General features: G+C 41.3%; 1 protein-coding gene across 8 annotated transcripts in view; it reads left to right on the top strand.

The window, feature by feature from the left end:
* The window catches only part of SFSWAP (splicing factor SWAP), a 102,199-nt gene that overhangs the window by 59,235 nt on the left and 15,629 nt on the right, over positions 1-27,335 (top strand). For all 8 annotated transcript variants that reach the window (XM_083589927.1, XM_083589933.1, XM_083589928.1 and 5 more), the window contains 2 exons: positions 20,309-20,580; positions 25,064-25,189. In XM_083589927.1, the coding sequence (XP_083446053.1) occupies positions 20,309-20,580; positions 25,064-25,189 (398 nt within the window). The remainder of the gene's footprint in view (positions 1-20,308; positions 20,581-25,063; positions 25,190-27,335) is intronic.

Here is a 27,335-nt window from a genome sequence, read left to right as displayed (position 1 = left end):
TGTAAACTGAATATTTTATGTGAATCTCTCTTTTTAAAAGCTACAAATGTTGTGAGACACCCCCCCCCCCAATTCCTTCAGGCGTCACTTAAATTCAAGATTCAGAAGTGCTTTTATCAGAATCAAGGCATTTAAGGCAAAATGCAAGCTTTTGCTGGTGTTTCTGGACAAGGATAAGGACACAGTTGGCCCTAGGCAAGTAGTGTGAGAGAGGGGGGCTGTCTGAGAGGCTATGGGGGTGCAGTCACTCTGCCAGTTGCACATCATTTGATTTCAGTAGTGTCTGTGCATTCAGGAGTGATGTAAGCATCTGGCTTTTGTTTTATTAATTACTTTTATCTGCCAAGGTTGTTTGTACAGAGTACTCACAAGAGTTCCACTTGGTGCCTTAATGTCTTCTTGGTACTAGGCATTTTTATTTTCTCAGGCCTTTTAAATCTTTAGATTTAAATCTCTAAACGTTTAATCTTTGCATTACACTGTGGTTTTAGCATGCTTCTACAGCTGTGTGAAATTTATTGCTTTGACTCTGTATTAATTGTGTGTGATGTTTCAGTCTTGATATATCTGCGTCAAAACGGGTTTTTTTGTATCATTAAAGTGTTTGTTGTTCTAATTTTTGTTGAGTTTTAAAAAATGTATTTAAAAATATATATTTGTGTGTCACCCAGAGAACTATTGTGTTTGGGTGGCTCTTAAATGAAATAAATAATATTTGAGATAGTGGCAAAGGATGAGCACTTAAATGTACTAGGTTGCCAGGAGCAACCTCAGAAGATCCTTGGGAGCTGAAATATCCGATGGGCTGGAGCAGGCCTAGCTGGTGAAAGTTGGAAGGATGTGGCAAGAAAAATAGCAAAGTCAAATTAAATTAGTAAGAAGATGAAACTGCATATTGCTCAGTCTTTGGAGCAAGTGAATATTGGATGGCTAGCAGCAGCCATCCAAGGGCTTCTGTTTGAAGAAGGAGAAAGCAGGAAGGAAGGAAACAGTTTATAACTAAGATCAGTAGGTTGTGGGGAAGAGGAGATTCTTCTGAGTATTCCTCATGGACAGTGTATCTAATTATGCATACATGAAGCTCAGTATCTGACACAGAAGTGATCATTTTGAGAATATCTTTTAAAAAAACATTATGGTGAGGGGAAATGTAAGGATTTGTGTGGAAGGACACTTGTGGGCTCAGATGCAAAGGCCATTACTGTGGTAGGTCAAGCTGTTTTCAAGCTGTTTATCACCACTTACGGGGTGGGGAGAGTGTTGACCCAGTAAGTGTCAGCATCTTCCACCTGTGACACATGGTCTACCCAATCAAAATATTAATGAAATGTGGGGTCCAGTTCCTTTAGAAGTTGCAAGTGGGGTAAGGTGAGTCAGTTCTCCCACGGTCTTCATGCAAATACGTTGTCCAACCCTGTTTCCTGATCTGCTTTGACCAGAGATAGCAGAGTTTATACCTGGGGTCTTCCGACGCAAAGCATATTCTGATCTGTGGCCACTCCTCCTTAAGGTAATGCTTGGAATGTTTTCACGAGGGGCTCTAATAGGGCTGTGGTTCGGAGATAGAGCATCTGCCTTTCATCTAGGTTCAATCCACAGCATCTCCAGGCTGGGCTGGGAAAGATTCCCTTTCTCAAGCTCTGCAGGGCCACTGCCAGTCAGTGTAGATAATACTGAACTAGACAGATGGTTGGTCTTACTCAATAAAGATTGAATGGGAATATTTTTTTTAAAAAATCTGGGATACTATATTGCTGGTGTTGTTTTTAAACTCTAAACACTGTGCTTTGTATTGAGCAAGGAAATACCTTGGGCTTCCAGAGTTGTCCTCCATATCCCTCATAGAAGTGCAGCAGGTTGCTGGAGAACAGAGCTGACATCCCCTCCCAACAGGCAATTAAAGTTTATTGTTCTTGCTTTTGAGGCTAGTAACGTTTATTTTATTTATTTTACTAGATTTCTTATGCACCCTCCACCACAACATCCCAGGATGGGTTGCAGCAATAAAGTATGCAACTATAAACAAAACGATCACAACCATAAAACAAATGTAAAACAATAACAAAATTTTAAAATAGCTCAAATACAGATGCAGACTATGGGCTTATTTATAAGCCTGGTTTAAAAGGTACAGTGGTACCTCGGGTTAAGTACTTAATTCGTTCCGGAGGTCCATTCTTAACCTGAAACTGTTCTTAACCTGAAGCACCACTTTAGCTAATAGGGCCTCCTGCTGCCGCTGTGCCGCCGGAGCATGATTTCTGTTCTCATCCTGAAGCAAAGTTCTTAACCCAAGGTACTATTTCTGGGTTAGCGGAGTCTGTAACCTGAAGCGTATGTAACCTGAAGCGTATGTAACCCGAGGTACCACTGTATTCTAAATTCTTGTTCTAAGTACTTAAGCAAATTTTCACATCAGAATTTCTGGCAGAACTGGGAGCTTCTAGAATCCTGTTTATTTGGGGGGATATATTTTCAGTATTCTGCACATGTTTGCAGTATTGAACAAGAATTTGAAAATTATAACTCTGGGCAGTAAAACAAGTGTGGCAATTTACTCTTTTAAGCGACTATGGGTCAGTGAAATGAGGGGCAGTTGTCTTCTAGAAGGGCAGTTGCCTTCTATTACTGAACATGATGATTATTAGAACTACCACACTGCAATTAAAACTGAATCATTAAACAATTTTTACAGGCGGCTGCCACAGCCAGCTGCCTTGTAGTTAATGGACCATATTGAAAGAATTTCTTGTGATCAATACTCCTAAAGCCTTTTGTGATATCTTGCTGACCATACCCAGTTGTGGGCTAATTTTATTCCCATTTTATTTCATTTGCTTTCCTAAAATCTTTTGTGCAAAAATAGCTTTAAACACTTGCCCATGTTGAAAGTATGTGTTGTATTTTAGCATGTGTACTATTCTAAATTAGATTGCCGTCTGGTTTATTGATTTTAAAATAGTATATGATCTCCTAAAAAAATGGTCTACAGCTGTACAGATATATTTTTAGTTCTGACGTATTTTGAAATAGCCCTATAAATCAATAGTAAAGAATTTCTGTAATTCAATTTCATGAAATACTGGTTGCAGCAGTGGCATAATCAAGCACTTATTTAATCTACAGCTACTCTTTAATATTGCCCCTCTCTTTTTTAGTCATTCTGTTGGTGGCATAGTCTACCCCCCTTTTTTTCTTTAATGTAGAAAATGGTGAAGCTACCAGTATGCCTTTTTGATAAGGATGTCTTGAGCTGGTTCAGTCAAAATATAATTTTTATTTTATTATTTATTTAACGCCCTACACCCGTAGAACTCAGGGTGGTTTACAACATAAAATTACAATATCAACAAAGACAACTCAATAACCCCCCTTTCCACAATACATTTAAAAGGGCATTAATTGTCAATCAGCCAAAGGCCTGGTTAAAGAGGTGCGTTTTCACCTAGCACCTAAAAGTGTGTAAAGAAGGCGCCAGATGAACCTCCCTGGAGAGAGGATTCCACAAACTGGGAGCCACAGCAGAAAAGGCCCATTCTCTTTTTGCTATTCTCTGGAGCTCTAGCGGAGGAGGTACATGCAGAATGGCCGCAGTGGATGATCTCAGGGTCCAGGCAGGGGTTCATATGGCGAGAGGCAGTCCTGGAGGTATAGTGATTTTTTGCCATCATGGAGAAATAAACATCATTTCGGACAGAATGCAATGCTTATGGGGTTCGTTGCTGGAAAATCTGCACTGCAAGCTTGTATTTCACAATAATGAAGGTAGAGCTGTGCCAAAACCCTGACATATTTCTGTGATGGAAAATAAAACTTTCAATTGTACCTTTGTAATCTCATGTAGCATAGAGGCTGTAGTACAAATAAGGAATTCCTTGCGTTTGAATCTTCCCTGTGCAACACGGGGGTAATAATAAAGGAACGCCAACATAAAAAAGCCTTCAAGAGACACAAGTCAAAACCAGTCTCTGCTTCAAGAGTGTTTATAACGTGGGACTGGCAATAATAAATGCCCAACTTCTAACTAAAGACAGTTAAACATCTGTAACATGGGGAAGATACATGTATAAAGTGTTTTGAACACTCTAAAGTTCTTTTAAAAATTGCTCACTATTACTGGTATTGCCGTTTTATCTTAAATGAAGGAAACCATTGTAGGCTAGTGAATTTCCTTCCACTTTAATTTGCTAATTTTGTCCGTACAATGTGTGTTCAGTAGCTTTAAGTCTTTAATTAATGCCAAGGAATCTTTTTCGAAAACCTTTCTCTTCCCTTCTTGTATTCACCTAAACCAGAGTTGCTTTTCTTGCTGAAGGATGAAAATTATTAATGAGCTGCCTCAGAGAATTATACTTCTGAGGCAGAGTCCGTAGACTACCTTTGTGTTTCTTGTACATTAACTAGCAAGCACAGCGGGGGTGGAAGCTACCTTTTCCATAGGATGTCACTTCTCTTTATCTAGGGCAGCTCCTGTCTCATAATTGAAGGCAGTGGGCTGTCCAGATGTATTTTTACGTGGGATTCTTCTGAGGACTGATCAAAACCGCAGCTCAAGTTCACACATGCCCTTTCCCATTCTGCTTTTTGCAGGCGGGAGATGGCTCTAGGTGGTGAGGATGAAGGATGTGCATGCAGCTGGTGTGGGTGGTATTATGGTTTCCCTTCTTGCACTTCCCATAGGTGCAGAGGAGAGTTCCTAAGAGGTGCCTGACACTCTTGCAGAACTGTAACTCCAAGCATTCATTAGAAGAAGCTGTGGCAGTGTAAACACATGCCTTGTGTTGCCTGATAATGCCACAGTCTGCATACTTGCAAACGCAGGCATGTTTCCTTGAAGGCAAATTATTAGTACCCATGTGCAGTAACTTAATCTGTTGGGTTTGCAGCAAAGGTTTTAGACTCCTGTTGGGCCTTTGTTCATATGGTTTTCTTTGGGTCCCCGCCCCCACCCCAGATTTGAGTTTACAAGTCTGTGCCTGGAAAACACTGTCCCACCTGCTTTTTTCTGACAAATCAGATTAGCCTTAATAGGGAGGAATTCTTGGCTTCTTTGGAAGTGTGATGTTAAAAAATACGACAAATCTTTAGCGCTTGGCTTCTTGTCGTAGGGTTCCCTGCTCTTCAGTTCTGCTTTGTCTCCTATGGCACAATCATATGCTGGTGGAAAGCTCCTAACACTTCTTTATGCTCTAGGAAAAGAGCTTCCTTCAATGTTTGTGGAATTTCCTTACTGCTATGTTCTGCTCTTGCTACTCAGCGCACGCATTTTTAATCATTTTATTTTACGGGCTGCCGGTAGAATCCTAGAAAAGTGTGTTTTGGTCACAAATGGGGCCTGGGAGTGCTCCTGTTCAGGGTGCCTACCAGCCAGCATTCAAGTCTCACAGAAGCCACCTACAGGTTAAGGAAAATGGAGACACACTTTTATTGCTTAGTAATGGCAACTTTCGGAATGAAGGTGAAGTTGGAAGACAAACACAATGGCATTTTACAGATATTTAGGCTACGGTCTACAAATCAGATTAAGCCTTCCTGGAAATAAGCAGTAAATTAACCATATACATTCTGAGATTGGCCACCTCTATTCCCCTTGCTCAGCCATACCTTCTCCTTTCCTAGCACTATCTCCCTCCTCTTGTAGCCTTTTACTAGGAGAGAGAAATGCCAGCCCTGCATGAATCCTTTTCACTAATCACCATGCTTAACACAGAGCTGAGCTGTCAGGGTTAAAAGCGTAGCCCTAGCCCAGAGCTTTCCACACTGTGTGTCACGACATGTTAGTGTGTCGGCTGCAGCTAGTTTAACCTCCAGTTTGCTAGTAAAACTGAATTACTATGTCATGAAATGGTGCATGTCTGAAAAGTGTGTCACCAACATGAAAAGTTTGGAAAGCTCTGCCCTAGCCCATGTTAAAGGGGTATTTGCTTATTTTTAACCTGTTGGGACCTTGAACCCTATGGATATATTCCTTGTTAAAACACAGCATCACTCTGCAGAGAATGAAGCTGTTGCCCCTCCTTTCCTTGTGACCTACTGCATATTTTATATGGAATAGCTAGCTGTTTACAAATGTGTTCCAATACACTAGAAGTACAATTGAAGTATATAAGACAGCCACTGCTCACTTTAGTTCTTACTCGGTAGCTCTCACATTCTTGGGTTCTCACAGGAGCCCATAAGTATAGCTTATTGTGCCTAGGAGGATAGAGCTTGCAATGGAAGCGTAAAGCTTTGGGGCAGGGGGGAGGGCTGGAGAGAGATGTCTTATTTCCCTCCAGCATGAAAGAGAACTCTTGAGGAGATGGCAGAAGACTGGCACTGTGATCCCTGACTCAATCAGCTAACAGATAGGAAGGGAATAAATGTGTCTTTGTCTCTCCAAGAAACTGTTCACGCATCCCTGAGGTTACCGTTCACTTTTAAGAGTGAATGGCCTGGGAGAAAAGAGACTAAAATATTTGAACTGTGGGAAGAGAGGTGTATCTGTGACAGTTACATAGCACTTATGTGTCCACTGAACTGGGACTTGTGTTAATGCCCTAGCCAAGTAACGGTTCCAAGCAAGGCAGCTTTACCCAGCTTGGTGCCAGATGTTTTAGGCTACAACTCCCGTCAGCTCCAACCGGAACAGATGGCACCAGGTTGGGAAAGGTTGCCTTAAGTGCTCAGCTCCCCACCCCCACAAAAAATTAGTCCTATGAATGAGACTTCAGAAATGTTCCATGCCTGTGCTAAAAATAACTGGAATTGTATGCAAATGAGATGTCTTTGTTTTAAATCTTTCTTAATAGCTTTTGTTTTTTTAATAGCACTGTTCATGGTTATTAATGAGCACATGGAAATGCAAATTTAAAGTTAGACAATGAATATCTTCAATTGCTCCCGAACAACAATACTTGTAATTAAATTGGTTGCTGTGAATGACATGGCAAATTGTATATTATTAGCCACCAGCGACTCTCAAGTTCTCCCCCCCCTCCTCAATTTTGCTTTGTTCCAAAGTACTTTGAGAGCTTATTCCTTGATCACCCAGTTCAGCAGTACCCACAGTGTAATCTTTCTGGTTCTCTTTCTGCTTTTGGGCGAATGATACATGATGTATCTGACAAAGCCAAGCAAAGCTGCATCCTGATGAAGACTGGAGTGGACTTATGATTATGAAGGAGTCAAGTCCACCTTGTTCTCCAAGGTGGGAATGGCTTTGAAAATTGAGATAAAAAGCACCAGCTTTATCTGGCAAAATCAGACTTACTAGTATGATTTGCAGATATCAAATTGTGCAGTTTGAAATATCTAAAGGATGTGTGTGTTATAATTTTTTGTTCTGCTTAATATAATTTTTAAAAAAATCATGTAAGTGGCTTACCTAAAAACGATAAAAGTATAGTAGTGACATTCATTAAAAATTTCCTTAAAAGGTACAGGCGATTAGCAAGCTGCATGGTGAAAGCAGAACACCCTGTATCCATCTCTACCAGATATTGTTCAAAGACTATTGCGGGGGGGGTGTCATTGGGATGCAGTGGCCCAATGCAAGGCTCCTTGCTTATGTACATTCTCTTCCTATGAATAGAAGTTTTTTTCTAGTGAAAGGAGTTGCTTCAGGAAGCGTAGGGAGTTTTCGAAGGCAGGAAAGTAGTGGGGGGTTTTCTTTCCACTGCAAAACAAGAGGTTGTGGTCCACGGCACCTTGCACCACATTTGCTGGAGGGAAATAATGTAGTCCATTTCACTTCTCTCCCCCCCCCCCCAAGCGTTTTGTTTGTACGTTATCATCCATCCTCCTAGGCAGATTAAAGCCTTTCGTTGGTTATGCGGTACCCAACATCCTTTAACGTGCTTGGCCTGAGAACTGGAGCATTGGTCTTGTCCTTCAGAATTGGAACAGGTTTATAACAGTTCATTGTTATGAGACAGAAAGCTGTGAACGCCAATCAGGACTGTGTGTATCCGCATGCACCAACAGCTGCAGTCTTTATAGGGTGATGCTATTCAGTGCATAACTTCTCTGAGAAACCACTTTGAGAAGGTAGACAAGAGACTTGACCTGCCACCCTTCAGTGTTCCTTCATAATGGTAGTCTTTGTTACCACCCACAGGGTGTATGCTTGATTTAATCCCTTTACTCGTCATGATATGCTGCTGTGTCAGGAACTGATCCTGGCCCAGAACAGTTATTTCTGGAAGGGTATTCAATTGCCTTATCAACCCAGCGAATTAAAATTCCAACATCAGCAGTGGATAAACTTTACACCATCTGTTTGTTTTGCTTTGTTTGGGGGGGGGGAGAGTCTTTGTTATCAACTTGTCTTTTGTATTTTCTAATATAGTAATGGTCTGTCATAATAAACCTGATTTGCTACAGGTTTATAAATGTTAGTATGCACTTACCCTGCTTCACATCTGAGGCTTAGCTTACACTTTCCATTCACTGTATATCAACTAGGTACGTCGATAACTAGACCACAGTAAATGGTTTCTGCCCATAATAGGCATTGGAGCAAAGCCTGCATTCCTCATAAAGGAGGAATAATTGACATTCAGAGGAGGAGAACTGATTAAATAAATGCCTCTAAGAGCTCAGGAGAGAGCCCTGACTTTCTGTTGAAATAACTCTTGTAAGATATTTGTGCAGAAGTATGGGGCAGCCTTGGGACTTTCTTGCTTTTATTTTATCGCTTCTCTAGTGTTTGCTTTTCATTAACCTCTCTGAGATGATGATGATGATGATGATGATGATGATGATGATACAACTTTTATTTATACCCCGTCTTCCCTGGCCGAGACTGGGCTCAGGGCGGCTAACATCAAATCTATAACATTGGTATAAAATCAAGCAATAATTAAATTACCTCCTAAAAACAAGTCAGTATCAAATTAAAATCTAATTAGATGGCTTTCAGCAGGATTAGGGTTGGGAACCGTAAATAGTTTTCAGTTCATCCTCACTGTTGACCGTCTGGACTCTGGTGGCTACAGCTTCCCATTTCCTCATCCTTAGAAACCGTGTCTTCACAAAATCCGGATTTTCAGTGTGGCCATGTATGTGTGTGTACACAAGCACAAGTGCAGTCAATTTGCAGTGGTACCTGAAACAGTCCAGGTCTGCTTGTGGTACAGTATGGCTCCATGTGAATGGAGGTAATTTTTTAATTTGCTCTTTTAACATAGCAAGCAGCAGAAGTTATGTTCTAAGCAGTACATTGGAGTTATCTCAGAAATCCTGTAGCTAACTTACTTGCTAATTATGTAATTGCTAATTGCTCATCCCTTTCTCCTCTTCCCATCCATTCTTAGTGGCTGTCTGTCTGTCTGTCTGTCTGTCTTACACACACACACACACACACACACACACACACAGAAAGAATTTATAATATGAAAACCATCCAGATTCTTCTTGGAATCCATATAGTTTTGACACTTTTTTTTAACCCATAACTTCTCCCAACTCTAAATCACCAGATGTGGTGAAAAGGTACGCATGTCACAGCTGTGTGGAAAGGTGCCAAAATGAAGCACTTCTTATCAGATCTTACCACAGTATTATTGAACTAAAACTAGCGTTGTTTGTGTTTGAACTGTGTCAAATATTTTTATGCCTTCAAACAAAATATTGATTCCTCTGAGACGACTGATAAAAATGTTTCTGTGCTCTAGTTTCTGACATTTTCAGGACTACTTGCCTGAAACAATATTTCCCAAACAAAATAGATGGGTTTTTGCTTTTGCTGTTACCGCAGTTTTGTGAACAGTGGGCCTTTCCTGCTCCCCTCCTCAGGAAAATATATACATCGTTTACACTAGAAGCTGAAACCAGGGCTTTAAGAGGGCTGTAGCAATTTTTCTAGGCTACTTTATTTCCAAGTTATTACTGTGATGTCAAACTTCTGCTAAAGTGAACTCCAAATAAGAGTAGCAAAACTAAATTTGGAGTACTGTATGTACTAACTGTAAATGGTGCTGAGACTTGACTTTGTCTGGAAGCCCCACCCCATCTGAAAGACTTGCTCCCTAATCTTAGAAAGTGGGGCTAGTATTCTTGATGGCCTTTATTGCTGTCCACAATTCAAGGTTGACTCTTGAATATGCTCCTTGCCCCCTCAATAGGAACTTTGCTCTGCATTGTAAGTTGTAGTAGGAGGGGTGGATGTCTTAGTGGAAGAGTACATGCTTTGCATGCAAAAGGTCCCAGGTTTAAACCCCAGAATCTCTTAAGTAGGGCTTGGAAAGACTCTTGTCTGAAACTCCCCAGAGATGCTGCCAGTTGATGGGGACCAGGCTTCCCCAACTTGATGCTTTGAATGGCAAATCCCACTGTCTCTGTTGCCCTTTATATATATATTTTTAAAGATATTTATTGAAGTTTCACAAAAACGTAAGTTTACAAAATGAAAAAAGGTCATATAATAAGAAAAAGATACAAAAAAAGAACATAGAGAAATACATGAAAAAGAAAAAAGATGAATAAAAATACAAAATACAAAAGACAAATAGCTAAAAAAAGAATTAAAAACAAATCCGTTTTTTGGAACTTTGAACTCATTAGCTTATTTCCTTGGCCTCCTCACACCTCCCCTTTTTATATTCCCATTTAAATAATCAAATCAGCAAATCCTTACCCTCTTTCATTTATCTTAACTCTGTATCTTAACATATTATAACTCTATATTTTCATCCATTATCAATTCATTTTTGCATATTCTTATTAACTTTGTTGCTAATGCCACTTATTTTCAATCCAACATCATTTTAACATTCATTAATTTTACAGTATTTCTGAAGATAGTCTTTAAATTTCTTCCAGTCTTCTTCCACCAACTCTTCTCCCACTCTGTTGCCCTTTATAAAGGTAAAGGACCCCTGACAGTTAAGTCCAGTCGCAAATGACTCTGGGGTTGCGGCGCTCATCTCGCTTTACTGGCCGAGTGAGCCGGCGTTTGTCCGCAGACAGTTTTTCCAGGTCATGTGGCCAGCATGACTAAGCCGCTTCTGGCGAAACCAGAGCAGCGCACGTAAATGATGTTTACCTTCCCTCCACAGTGGTACCTATTTATCTACTTGCACTTTGATGTGCTTTCGAACTGTTAGGTTGGCAGGAGCTGGGACCGAACAACGGAGCTCACCCCATCGCGGGGATTCAAACTACCGACCCTATCGGCAAGCCCAAGGCTCAGTGGTTTACACCACAGCGCCACCCACATCCCATTGCCCTTTATAGCTAGACCTAATTTGAACTTCAGATATTTGGGGAGGGATCTGTGTAGCACTAGGGCAGTTGCTCTGTCAGCAAAAACATTTCATCTTGCCATATGGAACAATCCCCTCTCTCTCTTTCCCCAGCCTGCTGTTGTGCTGTCTCTCCCAACCTCAGCACCAGTTGGGGGGGGGGCACACGGTAAAGCCTCATCACACTAGTGGAAAACCTATAAAATCAGAATTTGCTATGAAGGGTGACTTTCTTTCATACTTTATAAGCTCAGTTTCTCTAGGAAAATTATAAGGTGGGGAAGGGTTCTATTTTGTCTTTAGAAGTTTTATCACAGTGCATTTTCTGAATTCTGCTGTGGGGGGGGGTAAATGAAGGCTTTGGGGGGGAGTTGCCCTGAATGAATCCTGATTTCTCTGCTGCAATCTGAAAATCAAATCGAAAAGGTATTAGCAGAGCAACCAAGTTGTGCATTTTGTTAATATGGCAACTGTTCGCATAGCTGCTTTGCATTCCTTGGCACCTCTCCTTGTAGATAACTCTGGTCACAGCTAATTTCCACAGGTGGTAGAAGTAATGGAAAGCTGTTATTGTGCCCCCCCCCCCCCCGCAGTTTTATACTTCCTCTGCCCTGACTTGTCTCTTGTGCAGTTCTATCAGCTACACTTCAGGGAACATTTTGGCATTTTAATGAGAGCTTCTGCGCTCCCCTGCCAGATATCTCAGCACTGGGGACCCACTTTGATTCCCTGCCCCAGCCTTTCTTGAGATTCAGCTGTGAAACCTCAGAAAATGCCATTGAAAATACGGGTCAATTTTTCTGCTCCTTTCATATATCGAAAATCTCTACCACTTTATCTCAGCTTCCCATTTCTCTGGTCTTCTGCCCTTTTAAGTTTCTAAAATCTTACTTTTCAGGACTGTTCTCTTTGACCAGTTTCTTACAATATCAATATCTGAAAGGGCTCTGTTGCAAATACTGTTAATAGGAATACTTCAATTTAATAATAAAGTCCAAGTCTTTAGTACAGTGCTCAAAATAGGGTCTTAATCTTTTGATTTCTCATGTTTTTCATTTTTACCATGGTGGTCATTAAAATAAATTCAGTACAGTACTTTACTACATTTCAGGATTGGATTATTAAATACATTCTCATTGCATCCAGTAAAAAGCATTTACAGCATTAGTCTGAACTACCTACTTGATACTCCACTCCCAGAGAGACTTTGGACTTGTGTTTGATATTTAGTGGAACATAGTGGTTTTTTTTTCCAAAAAAATTAAACAAATAAAAAGGTGCACACAGTCAGTAGGTCACTTCTAAAGTATAGTCCCAGTTGCTGTCTTTCAGATTAATGCAAAATCATATTAACAAGACCAATCTATGTAATTTGAATAATCATACAGTTTGAAATTATTTTCCTTTTCCTTTGAATAGTAATTACCGTAACTGACACTGTGACTGTCTGTCTGTCCATCTGTCTCTCCCTCCCCCCCTACCTTTTGCAAATTGTCATGGAAGAACATTCCCCGAACAAAGAGGCATTGAATTTTATGACATTTCACATGTACCAGGGCTTTTAAAACTAGAGTGTGTGTCAAGTTGTGTAGTATTAAAGCCATCCTTACTTCAAAAGGCTGTGATTCAGAGCACGATTTGAGGTGTGCCTTGACAGTGCATGCGTGTCCAGTGGAAGTTTTTAGTATGATAAAAAGGTAGAATGCATTCTTTTGCTATGGTTGATTTTATTTTTTCCAAATATGCCATTTATAATGTATATCTATAATATCTACAGTTTCTTGGTTCATATGTAATGGGAAGAAAGGTAAAGGGACCCCTGACTATTAAGTCCAGTCGTAGAAGACTGGGGTTGCAGCACTCATCTCGCTTTACTGGCCGAGGAAGCCAGCGTTTTGTCCGCAGACAGCTTTTCGGCTCATGTGGCCAGCATGACTAAGCCGCTTCTGGCGAACCAGAGCAGCACACGGAAACGCCGTTTACCTTCCCGCCAGAGCGGTACCTATTTATCTACTTGCACTTTGACGTGCTTTCGAACTGCTAGGTTGGCAGGAGCTGGGACCGAGCAACAGGAGCTTACTCCGTTGCGGGGATTCGAACCGCCGACCTTCTGATCGGCAAGCCCAAGAGGCTCAGTGGTTTAGACCACAGCGCCACCCACGTCCCTATGTAGTGGGAAACTTATTATCTAATCCAGAAATATGGAGCCAAGTGTCCTGGCTCCTGCAGGACAAAGGACTCTTTGCTCGGATCTCATTTACTACTATATGATTTCTCAGTACTGTACAAAATCAATGCAAGGATCACCAACACAGCAGGTAAAGGTGACCAGGTGAGCTGAAACATTGTTCCAACAGTTGACACACCCCCTGGGCTCCTGTAATAGAGAGGGGTGGTCATGACTTTAGCACAGCAAACAAGGTGGGACCTGGGTTTGTGCCTGCAAACAGGAACTCCATCTAAGGGGCTGGGCTGTCTGTTTACACTGGTGCCTGCATCTCTGTATCCTAGACGATGGAGAGGTTTCATACTGGACATTGAGCGCTTCCTGGGTGGGTGGTGGCTTGTCATCAGAGGCTGGTGGGGGCCAGTAGCATGGCAATCCAGTGGGACCATGCTCAGGGTCAAGTTACTCACCCACGAACAAATTACCTAACAGCTCAGATGACTCCTAGGGTCCTGATATGACTCACCTTAACCTGCTGGGGTCTTCCCCAGGGTAATCTTTGGGCACCTCAACCCGCTCCTGCCCCCTGTTGAAACAGCCCCTCCAGGACGCTGTCTTGGGACTCATTACACTGAGACTCATTCATATTTCGCATAAAACCAAGATGCATACATCCCAACTGAGTTATCTGGGGTGCTCAGAATCACCTGCTGACTTTGAAATACTAAATAATAATAAAATTATTGATTGTGACTGCAAACATAATATGAATAGCAACAATTCACATCTCTTGTGCAGAACCTTATGGAACATTTGTTAAATTCTTCTACGACATGGTTATTTTTTTGTGTGTTTGCAGTTGTGGTTTTAACCCTTCTTTGCAAGGTGAACCTTTCACTTTTTTCCAATGTAGGGATGTGCTAGAAGAACCTCTTAAGGGGCAGCTAAAGTTAGAAGTGTTCAATACATCCAGCAATTACCATGTCCTCTTACAGCTTTTTGAAACACAATTTCTTATTGATCCTGTACCTTAGAGGTCTTGCAGAGCTTCAAGGCACACCAGTGGGTAGAATTTCAGCATAGGCCTGAAGTAATTCCAGGGCACAGCTAGAGTAATGGAAATTGCATATCCGCTTTGAAGTTCTCCTTCTGACAACCCTCAGATTTTTCGCATCAGAATAAGTCAGCACTTTTTGTGAATATTGCAGGAACGTTTGCATTTGTGTTAGATTAGAAAAGGTCACCTTAGAAAACCAACAGACTGCCTATCAGCCCCCTTTTTTCAGTTGACTTTGGAGAGCATTTCCATTCTCTGAATATTAAAGCTAAGCCACAACATTCTGTTATTGCCCAGCTTGGTGGCAGTTGTCTGGAAGGACCAATTCTGCTGCTGCGTGTTCTGCATGACTCCTAAGAATCAAAACCCTTGCTTAAGCAGCCTATTCGCTTCCTTGTTTGAGGCAGTCCTTCCATGTTTAAAAACCACAAGCTCATTGCAGGGGAACATGAGAAGTGCCTTATATGGAATCAGACCATTGATCCATCTAGCTTAGAACTCTGCCCACTGGCTGGCAGTTGCTCCCCGGGATTTCAGACCCAGGAGTCACTTCCAGCCACACCTGGAGATGCCAAGAATTGAACCTGCGATCATCTGCATGCAAAGGTGGAGCTCTGAGTTACAGCCCTTCCCTTGTATATAAATGCTATACCCATTTCTGGTTCTGCCATAGATCACATGTTACGTGAGGTGGGGAATCTTTCAGTGGAAACACGGGGTAAAACTTTTATGAATGTATTAAATGCACTTTGTTTAATAGTTTGCCACAGCAGATCAACCGAGGTTTTTATCCAACTAAGTTACACTCAGTGACCCACCTAAATTGGCCAAGTCCATTTATTTTGGGGAGTCTTCTCTGAGTAGGCCTAACATTGGACGCAATTCCTGATGTCTTGCAATGTATTAAGGTTGTTAAGAGTGCCTGCTTTAATACAGGTGTACAGTAAAAGATTGGCAATAGCAAGCATGTCTTCCTGTCCGCTTCACCCTGAGCATTGCTTAACAGGCCAGTGCAGTAGCACAAATTAGACATATCTTTCTAGCCGATACAGTATTCTCCTCTGCTCTAAATGTGTGGACTGTCTGACCACCGAAACGTCCTCCACGGGTTCCGATTGCAGGAGCTTCCTGCAGCCAATCTGAGGCCGCACCTTGGTTTCAGAACATTTTGGAAGTCGAACATTCTTCCGGAACAGAATCTGTTCGACTTCCGAGGTACAACTGTATTTGGATTTGGAGGATGTGTACTGTAACAGAGTATTGGGGGGGGGGGGGTCCCTGAAGCTGAAAGGGGGATATAAAGCATTTGAGGTGATACAAATATGGTTGAGAGAGAGAAAAACATGTGAATGAGAAGTAATAGATGATCTCTTACTTTATATAGTTTAAAATACATTGTTTTATATAAGATTATTGCAAACTGCTCTGCTAATTTTGTATGAGTAGCAAAACAGATATTTATAAACAAGTGTAAATGCAAAGACAATTTCAGCATTTGTTACTACTAAAAATAATATGTGCACCAGTGGACTTATTCCGTGTGTTCTGCTTCTGTCTCAATTATCTGTTTACATTGTCAGCATCTCATATTCTTTTCACTGAAGCCCTTTCAGTTCTGATTCATTGCTTCTAGCATTTGTGCCTTCCATTTTTGCTTGTTTTATTTGCTAGGAGCCTCCAGTAAGCCAGTCATCCTGAGATGAGGGGGATAGTTGCATTTAATTCACATAGCAATGCTGTAAAATTCTTTATGGTCCTTGAAGCAAAATTACCAAAGGGTAGCTTTACTACTGTGTGGAGCTCTCCCCCCCCCCCCAAACACGGTCATAAAAAACCACTGTCAATTAGCACTCAAAGAGAGATGTGTCTCCCTCATATCTGAAATTTGGCTTTCCATTACCTTTGTGTATTGTCCAACATAATCACAGTTGAAGAGACAGGAGGCAAACCTAGAGCCATCATTTTTAATTGGTTTTCTTTGTTGTAAGAGATTCTTACTAAAATTCCTCTAAGCCTTTCCATGTTAAGTAAGGCAAGGATAAGATAGGCAAAGTTGGGAACCAGTGACCCTCCAGTTGATGTTGGACTGCAACTTCCATCATCCCTGACAGTTGTCCAGGCTGGCTGGGGTCAATGGAGTCCAACAACAGTTAAAGGGGCCACATGTTCCCCAATCCTGGTTTATAGCAGATGCATAGAATTTCTCCAGCTTAAAATAGCAGATGAGATCTTAATGGAACATTTCATATGGAAGGTGGCTGTTGGGGGAGGAGGAAGGCCTGTGGTGCTAGATTTTTTTAATTTTATTTTTGTAGAGGCACAAAATGGCAATTTGCAAATTTCCTGGTACATTATGCTATATTTTTTAAGTTTACAAATGAAAAACATGGGGGAGAATGCAACAAATGCATGTTGCTATGCAGGTGTACTTGGCAAGGATCTGTTATTGTCTGCAGGTCTCTGAGTTGATGTTCGGTGACAAGCCAGGTTTTGGTGTTCCTTAATGGTCCAGTTTGCGCATAGCACTACATCACATGCATTCACAAACTGGAACGAGGCAGACTAAAGCCTCGGGCTCACATGCTCCTTTTCCCATCTCCTACACTGTGTGGATAAGAACTTGGCTGATCTTTCATTTCAGTTAATCTTGGCTTGCTGCCTATGAACAGAGACCATGGTTTTAATCCAGACTCTTGCCAGTCTCTGTTCAGCAGGCTTATTTAACTAACCAGAATTTGTGATATGCCCTGGATTTGGTTCACGAAAAATTTCAGAGGAAAGCGAAACTAAATGCTAGCGAATTGCTGTTCCCAGCCACTCAGAAGGAATGGGGGGGGGGGCGGGAGTGACCAAACCCTAGATTTTTTAATTAGACTCATTTCACTTTGTGTATTAGCAGTAAAACATGGTTTAGTGTGAAGCGCCAGTGCATCCAGTGTGAGGAATGTTAGAATGTTCATTTAACTTCACATGGGTGTTGGTTGGATAAAACCATTTCTAGGGTATCTCTCATATATATTTTTATATATTTATACCAGCACAGGTTCATGTTGGGAGATCATTGTGGCAACAGTGACTTGATTGAGGTAGTACTATGTCTTAAGTTTAACCTTGTTGCATTCGCTGAACATCAGGTGTCCATATGTGTAGACAAGATGGGGGAGAGGCTTATCATTAGCATCTCCTTGTAGAAGTGGGAAAGCCCCTTCTATGAAACTCTGGAGAGCTGCCCACCAAGTGTAGACAGTACTGACAGTCTGAATCTTTGTAGAAAAGCTTTATATGTAATTTACTTTTTCATCAGGAATATGTCAGCTGCACTGTGAAACAAGTATAACTTTACATTACTATCCCATTTGAACGTGAAGGGTGGCTGAGAAACCTGGTGGTGTTTTTTTACGTGGGGGCAGGTGAGAAATCACATAGGCTTCTGAAGATGAAACCATTTATTTGGCTGAGGAATTACTGCTGAATATGTATGCAATGCTTGTGAAAATTAGAAAGTTATATTCTGTCTTGCTGGATGTGAGGTGTCTCATCAAAACCAGCACATAAAGTACAGATTATTCCTTTTTATTGGGTCATCTCTTGCTCTGAGCAAGATTGTCCAAGTTTCCCAAGCCTTGCAGACTGCTGCAGCAGATAAATGTTGCTGTGCTTCAGTCCCTCATAGAAAGTGACCTTGTTAGAATAAGATTGAGAAAATGAGAAGAAAGTAGCATCCAAATGCAAAAAAAGGACAGGGTAATAATAATTGTGACAGTTTCTTTCTTTATTTGGGTCTCTTCCCAGAAAATGTCAAGAAGCAATGAAAGATCAAAATTCAGCAAATACAACTTTTCATTCTTGCCTACCAATACTTTATACATTATTAAAGTCCTTTCCCTCTAGTCTGTCTAGCTCTCAGAAACATGTTGAAAATGGGTATGTGGGGTAAAAATATTAAATGTGGATCCCATGTTATAGGTTGATGTTCCAGATGAGCCTTGGGTTTGAAAGAGTGGAAGATGGCTGCACTACGTTTATTTTATTTTCTTTAAAACAATTATACACTCCTTTACAAATTCCAAAGCCGCTTGCATCCTGAAACAATACGAGGAGCAGAATTCTGAAAGAAACAGTAATAGGTGAAAAAATGTGATTTCAGGAGGTGCTGATTAAGCCTTGTGCCCACTTTATTTCCAGTTGAAAGTTGAATGTGCAGTGGGTATCACAGTGAGGCAGTAGAGCACTTTAAACACTCTGCTCTCTACTCTTGTTTGGAAGCTAGATATCTAAAGTAGATGCCAGATCTACCATTACAAACCTTCTCTGCTTCTTTTTGTAAAATAACTTCAGCTAGCCAGTCACACATTTCTCACATAATACAAAGTCACTACAACAAACTTTCCTGAACTACAACGTAGGAAGGGTGTAGAGATGCCAGCTACTGACTTTTGTACTCTGGTGTAAGGTTTCGCAACATGTTCGTTACCTGTTAGGACCTCTGCTGAGTTACGCTTCTGACAAGGATGGAAACTTTTTGTTAGGAGAAGTATTCTAGTAAGAGATGTAGATACAACACTGGTGTTATTCCTCTCATCTTAGGTCAAAGTGTGACCCACTTCTGGGTTCCAACTCTCAGGTGACATCCAGTGATTCAGCATATTCAGTTCCTACTTAGTTACTCCTTGTCTGATTACTTTTGACTTAGAAGTGGGAAGCTGAATGTGATGGGGCTCATTGCTAGTGAAAAGCCTTCCTTTTCTTTCTTCTTTGTAATCACTCATAGCCGAGTAAGATTGTCTTCCATGAACACGGTTTTAACAGTGAGGCCGTAAGTGACTGTGGAGGCCAATTCTGGATCTACATGTCCTTCCACAATGAGGCCATAGTTTTCTGGGCAGGAGTTGATCATGGTGAGGGTTTGCCAAACGTGCCTTCCTCTTGGAACGTATCTCGCTTTCGTCCTGAGTTCAAGTGTCTTCAAAGTCCATTATATCTTTGGTAAAGGCTGTTCTCCAATTGGAGCACTCGCAGGCCAGTGTTTCCCAATTGTTGGTTTTATACTACATTTTTAAAAATTTGTCTTGAGAATCTTTAAACCCCTTTTGTTGACCATCAGCATTACGCTTTCCATTTTTAAGCTTGGAATAGAGTAGTTGCTTTGGAAGAAATTGATGTTGGAGAATAGTTGCTTCAACGCTGGTGATCTTTGCTTCTTCCAGTACACTGGCATTAGTTTGCTTGTCTTCCCAAGTGATGTGTAAAAATTTTTTGAAGACACCGTTGATGGAATATTTCAAGGAGTTGGAGATGGGGTTTATGTAGTCCATGTTTCACAAGCATACAGTAAGGTTGGTAGTACAGTAGCTTTGTAAACAAGCATTTTGGTTTCCCTGTGAATGTTCTGGTCCTCAAACACTCTGCACTTCAGTCGGGAGAAAGCTACACTCGCAGAGCTCAGGCGATGCTGGATTTTGGCATCAATGTTGGCCCTTGTGGAAAGATAATGTCACACCATTGAGTTGGTGTTCCTTTACAGGTCATGTGATGGGCCAGATTGTTGAATTGAGTCTGATTTGATGAGCACATGGACTCAACTTTATTCATGATTGACTGAAAAATCCTGGGCTGATTTCTTCAGTTTATCACTGTTAAATATGCAAAATGTTTCCTCCATCTCCATTCTCAGAGCAGCCATGGAACAATAGGTCATTAATGATCCCTTTTTACAGTTAGGAGATTTAGGCTAATAACTGGCCAAAGATTAACAAGGGACTGCAGAGGGGTTTTTCGATTTTAACCTAGACTTCCAAACTAATGTATATACTGTGTACATATTGACACAATGCTAAAACCTGCCTGGCTTTATTTCAGACTGTTGGTAATATGCAGTGTCCCCTGTTGACTGGCATCAGGACATTGCCAACCTTGGAAGCAAAGGCACCTGAAAGGCCTTCAAGCAGAAGCAGAGATCTGCCCAGGGAGGAAGAGCGGGAGAAAAAGAAAAAAAAGCACAAGAAAAGATCCCGGTCAAGGTCAAGGTCGCCTCCTTCCAAATATCACTCTTCGTCTAAATCCAGGGTTCGATCACATTCAAAAGCCAAGCACTCACTTCCCACTGCCTATAGAACTGTCCGGCATTCCAGGTGGGTTTTCTGAACTGATGTTATTGTTAAGTGCTTTTCTACGCTCATTTCTTTTTCCTCGGCGGTGCCGCCTTTGTGAGGCTGCCATACATGCTATCTATTCACCAGGTTCAGATTAGATCTTTATGATATATTGCCTAAAACTGTAATGTCTCAAGCAAATGCATGTTTTGTTTTTGTACTTATGCCCTGTCTTCCACACATTAAAAGGTTATAGAGAGCTGCAGCTGATCACATGGGGCGCACACGCCTTATGCTGTTTTGGAAGCAAGGTGTGTCATTTTAAAATAAAGCACTACTTCTGTGGCCTCAGAGAAGCCACCATTTCTCAGCCTCCCCATCCCCCCCAAAAACCTACCCTCTAGCATTGTAATATGGGAATTAAAATACAGGCCTCCTGCTTTACAGGGTTGCTATAAAGATTACAGAAGCTCAGTACTTGAGATATTCTGAGTGTTAACCTATATTGAACTTTTTTTTAATTGGGCATAGCCACCCAGCAGTTTTGCTTTTGCTTTCAGGAGCGCAACTTAACTTGGTTTTGTTCTAATAAGTTGGCACACATTTTGTTAGGAACTGGTGTTAAAACTTTGTTTTGATTTGATTAAACAACCTTTAGGACTCATTTACCTCGAGAAGATGAATTGAAGTTCGGGTAGTCTGTGAATTTGAAAGCTAAAGATTAAAGGGCTTTTGGAACAAATGGCACTGTGCACAATTCATACCTTGCACAAAGTGATATTCAGAGTCCTTCTAGGGGCATCCTGCTGCTCCTTTTCTTCTTCTTCGCTGAGTTACCAGGCCAATTTTGAAAGCAGGCATGGTCTTGTTCTAAAAAAACCCAACAACGTTGTGTGGGAATGTGGTGCTATTCGGAACAAGGGGCATTCCTTGCATAAGAGAGCCCTAGCAAAGCTTTGTGTGTTCTCAGCATATATTTACCACTCTGTGGTCCCTGAAATAGATGTGTTTCATGTTTTTGGACTAAAGCTCCCATCAGTCATGGCCAGCATGGCCCTTGATCGGGGATGATGGGAGTTGTAGTTGAAAACATCTGGAGGGTGTCAAATTGGGAAAGACTAGTGTACACAGCCCTGAGCTAGTCAGACAAATAATCCAACCTAATAAAAGGCAGCTTCCTGTGTTCCAGCACTAGCATATATGGGGCTAGAGGGCCTCTGGCAGCAAATGGTTCCTCAAACCTCATGCAGCTTCAGATACACCTTGGAAACCTGATAGCTGTTAGCTTAGAACTACAGTTACAACTTTTAAAGGACCACACCATTGTAGATAGAAGTGTGAAAATATGCCTAAAAGGGCCAGACACAAAGAGAGCATGACTAGGGAATGGCTGTACAAGTGCTGAGTCACTTGTTCCCATTTGGACCTGTTGCCAGCGGGAAGATATTGGGGGGGGCAAGAAAATTGAGGGGTTCTGGGTTCCTATCTTATATTAATCAGATTTCTCAAAGACCAGGTGCTGGTCTGCAAATCAGGCCATATGTGCAGCATATACGTACGCCCTTTTTAATCAACTTTTCCCTGTAGAGATTTTTGCTGCATAGTAAAGCCATTCATGGATAGCAAATATGAATTCATTTCAGTAGAAATTTTTGTCCTGCCTTTATAGTGCTGAAGCGCCACTCAGGGCAGCTTACGACTATTTGAAATCAAAATGTCATAACAAAACAATAAAAGACATTTTAATACACATTAAGTATGCTAGCAAGGCAGCATTAAAAATGCAGCCAGACCACAGATAAAAGCATAACCTTTATATAAAACAGAATATACTTAGCAGGCAAAAAGCCTGCAGGAATAAAAATGTCTCTTATCTTTCATCAGCTGGTAAAGTGAACCTTCTATATTTCAGCATGGCAAGATACTCCACAGTATCAGTATGTCCTGTTTTGGGTGGCCATATTAATATGTTTCAGATACATTACTGTGAGGAAAACTTCAAGTTTTCTTTCCTTGTCAGCTTTCTAGACTCATTCCAGCTTTTCCCTATTGGCTCATGCCCCAGTGGAGGATCTTTTTCCCTAACACATAGGAAAAATGATCACTCTGGGGCCCCTTTTGTTGAGCTGAATCCAGCACCTGATCCTTGTGTTTGCTCAGTTGGCCTCACACATAAGCATAAAATGGATCTCAACATTACAGTGGTTTAGTAGCTGTGAACCGTCAGTCTTGGAATACCTAATGCATGGTATCCTGGTTGAGAAAACTCACAGTTAATACAAATAAGGAACATATTAATTATGAATATGTAAATGTTCTTTATTTTTGCTTACAAAGTTTGTTGAATGAGGTTGGCATTGTATGTCAAAGGGTGGAGGCAGAGATAAGATCATAAAAATAAGTGGTTACACAGTGAGTGATTTAATTTTGCAGTTAGATTTTACACCTGAAAATCCTCAGGCCACTTGTTCACAAAGTCCCACCTACAGTAGGATACGACACTTGTTCTGGAGGCCTATCTATCTCAGGCTGCTCCTGATAAATGGGTGTGGAGGATTGTCAGACTCCCAAGTTTGCATTTCACTTCAGCCAAGAATTTCATTTCACATTAATTTTCTTTATGTATTTCACTAATAGATTACTTTGCTAAGCCACCTACTCTGTTTACCCAGCTAACAAACCCTGTATAGTAATTAGCAGAGAGAGGCATGATTAAAGGATTACTTTTAAGATTAGCTGATTGGCAGAGGTAAAGTTAACATGCTTATTGTCTCAGTTTCAAAGAATCAACTAGGCTAGGGCGCAAAATGGTTTCCCTTTGTTAAAATGGTGCAAATTTGTGTGCTGCGTTGCTTCAAAATCCATTCATTTCCCTTGGAGGCAGCATCTTTTCGCACCAGTGCTACTCCTTAAGATGTAGGATTATATGCCAAATCTTTCCAACATAATAGAACTTTAAACAGACCTTGTTTAGCAACACAATTGAAAGGGAAGGCCTTATTAATATTTCACACCTTATCAAATAATATCCTTAGGATTTATCATGTTAAAATAAGGCTTTTATTCAAGCTAGTAAAAGCATCTCTTCTCTATTTAATACTGTGGGGTGGGGCGGGAAAGCACCATAGTCAAAGCTGTGTTTGTTTATAGATAGATAGATAGATAGATAGATAGATAGAGGGTTTTTTCTATAAAAATGTTTATAGAAACTTTTTTTCTATATACAGTAGAACATACAGTACTCTCATTTTGACTCAAGAAGATCACCATTTTATAGTTCAAATTGGGAAAAATAAATACAGTAAATGGACAAAAGTTCAAAGATTCACAAAATGTTTAGGGGGTATGTGTACCCCTGCGTACCCCCAGAAGAAAGCAGAACCACTTGAAATTAAAGAGCATGACACAGCTACTTACAAAGTAGTTTAAGCAAATAGCTTCCTTATTCGTCTGAGCCCTTGTAGGCTGAAACAGTTGTAATCACGCTTCCCTTAAAAATTCAGCTGCACTTGAGGGATCTGAGCCCTTTTAGTGACCCTTCTTAACTTCCCAAAGCAGCCTATTTATTACTATTATGAAGGTGAAGTGTGTGCATCCATATCTCATCCCAGAATCCGCAGGGATGTAGAGCATGGAGCCATGGCTGAGCAGCCCATCAGCGGGAGCAGCATCTGAGTGCAAGAGCTCTCAGGCAGCTTTATTAGTGCAAAGAGATGACTGCTGAGCCTTTAGAGGAAAATCCTGCTAAAGCATCAAGGTTCCGACTGATCTCCAGCTTCTTCAGTCTTGGTTTTTATCCCTTTTTACTATTACCGCTATCACTGTCCTTCTGTGAAAGATCGGGGATAAGATCAGATTTTCAAGGCAAACTGCAGTCACTCTGCAGTGCAGTACATAGCAGCTCCCCCCCCCCCAAAAAAAAAATTCTTAGCACCTCTAGGTTAGGACTGCGAAAGAACCGTGTCTGAAATTCTGGAGTGCTGCTGCCAGTCTGGGTAGGCAGTCTTGAGCTAGATAGACCAGTGGTCTGATTCAGTATAAGGCAGCTTCATTTGCTCACCTACTTAACATATCAAATCACTGCTTATAAATCTTAAAATGCATATGGCTTTGGAATCAAATAATTGAGAACTCAAAACATGTGTGGGTGTGTGGAAGAAGGACCCTCAGGAAGCTGACAGTATCTCCAGTGAACAATATGTTGTCATAGAATTGTAGAGTTGTAAGAGACCCAGAGGATCATCCAGACCAACCCCCTGCAATGCAGGGATAATCAGCTGGCCCATACGGGTTATCGGAACCCATGATGACCTTGGCATTATCAGCACCACGCCCTAACCAACTGAGCCACCTATCTGCTGGTTCTTTAAATATATGTATATATATTTGTGGTGTAACAGGATGTACATCTTGTAATGAGGTCTGAAGATAATGCACACCTACTGAAATCAGGTAATGAAATTAAGGCCCATCCCTTCCCACTCGGGATTTTGAACATTTCCCTCTTCTGTCTCCTGTTCAGGTCTCGCTCACGATCACCCAGGAGAAGAGCTCACACACCTGAAAGGCGCAGGGAGGAGAGGAGCGTCCCAACTGCATATCGTGTCAGCAACAGTCCAGGAATGAGTAGGCGGCGCACACGTTCCAGGTACGAGGCTATGTTTCAGTTGAAGGTTTCCCTGGCTTTTTTTGGCTTTTTACTTCTTTAAAATATTCCTATTTGCAAAGTGGCTTACAACATTGCTTGCTTGTTTGATATGCCGTCCTCCATCCAGGTATCACTGGGAGGTTTACAATATAAAAACACAAGGTTACATAACATAATGACAAGCAAAACAGCAACACACACACACCACACCACACCACACCACACACAGAGAGCTTAAAAGGCCATGGGTAGGTTAATTAGTCAAAAGGTCCAGGAGAAGAGGAATGTTTTTGCCTGGTTCCTAAAGGTACATAATGAAGGCACCAGCTGAACCTTCCTGGGGGCAGGGTGTTGCCATCCTCCAGACCTGTCATGTAGGGGGCACAAGAAGATACAAGGGGGCCTTGTATGATGATTGCAATCACTTAAAATAACGTGCAACTTTTAAAAAACGAATTAATGCAGCAGCAGCCCCATTTCAGAAATTGAGCTGTAACATTCTAAAACAAGTTTGTCTTTTGGAATGTTAGAGGTTTTCTTCGTTAATTTCCAGCTTGCATGCTGGCTGGAAATGTTGGAAATTAGGAGTCCAAAGTATCAGGAGAGGGGGCATCACCTTAAATACAAAATACATTGTTTTCTTCCTTTCAAATGCACCTTCCTAATTTCAGAGTGGTTCCTTGTAACAAGAAACAGCACAGCCTTCATAGTCTTTTATGTGCAGCAAAAGCAACAAGTACTATCAAATTGGATGTACAGTTGCTTGGCAGAGTTGAACAGAAGTAAGGGCCTTATGTTTTTATATTCATCTTGGGTTTATCAACTTCCTGGTTACACAACTTGTGCACTGGATCTATTGTAAAAGTAGTGTGTTGTTGAGAGTCCAACACTGTCTATGTATGTGGTGGAGTTGTGAGTAAAGGGGGGGGCGTGTTTCCCCCTGAAGTTGCAGACTGCCACTTTCCAAGCTGTTAATTTTTATATCTGTTGGGGACATCTGCCACTGACAGCTTAAAAGTCCTTTCCCTTTTATAGTTTTGCTAACTGCTGTATTGTGACTGCATTATTTGCTCTGTGATCTCAGAAAGTAAATAAAAATTCTTTTACCTTTTTCATCTTTCTCATTGTACATAAAAGACCGATATGGAGGCAAGCAAAATGCATGCCACAAAGCTGGTGGCTGAGGAGATAATAGGGATAATTAATAATGGCCAAACAATAAATCCTGCAGTGGTAATACCATGGTCATAGGAACACATAGCTATGGTTCCTTAATAACGCCATCCCAGTACTCTGTGTGCATTGGATTATCAGCTTTCTGGACAATGTCTGGGTATTTGTGGGTTGCCAGCAGTCTCTTTTTTTCTGGAAAGCTTTCAGTTGCAGAAATCACTTGCCAGTTAACTGGCAGCAAGCTGGAACAGACGGGATAAATATGTGTCTTATCTAAGACATAAATGTGTCATTCACAGAATATCCACATTTTGAGCATAATGCCAATAAATTGTCTTAGACATTAAAAACAAATAGAAGTTAGACTTGAGTGCATTTTCTTCATGCTAGGTTGTCAACATACCCCAGCATGAACAGTTTTGTACTCTGAGAGAGGGTAAGCCTTTGGATAATATGTGAACTGGCACAATTGTTGTTGATTAGTCGTTTAGTCGTGTCCGACTCTTCGTGACCCCATGGACCAGAGCACGCCAGGCACTCCTGTCTTCCACTGCCTCCCGCAGTTTGGTCAAACTCATGTTCATAGCTTCAAGAACACTGTTCAACCATCTTGTCCTCTGTCGTTCCCTTCTCTTTGTGCCCTCAGTCTTTCCCAACATCAGGGTCTTTTCCACGGAGTCTTCTCTTCTCATGAGGTGGCCAAAGAATTGGAGCCTCAGCTTTAGGATCTGTCCTTCCAGTGAGCACTCAGGGCTGATTTCCTTCAGAATGGATGCGTTTGATCTTCTTGCAGTCCATGGGCCTCTCAAGAGTCTCCTCCAGCACCATAATTCAAAAGCATCAATTCTTTGGCAATTAGCCTTCTTTATGATCCAGCTCTCACTTCCATACATCACTACTGGGAAACCATAGCTTTAACTATACGGACCTTTGTCAGCAAGGTGATGTCTCTGCTTTTTAAGATGCTCTCTAG

The sequence above is a fragment of the Podarcis filfolensis genome, assembly GCF_964270895.1.
Source record: "Podarcis filfolensis genome assembly, chromosome: 16".
Lineage (NCBI taxonomy): Eukaryota > Metazoa > Chordata > Lepidosauria > Squamata > Lacertidae > Podarcis > Podarcis filfolensis.
This window is presented reverse-complemented; position numbering and strand designations above follow the sequence as displayed.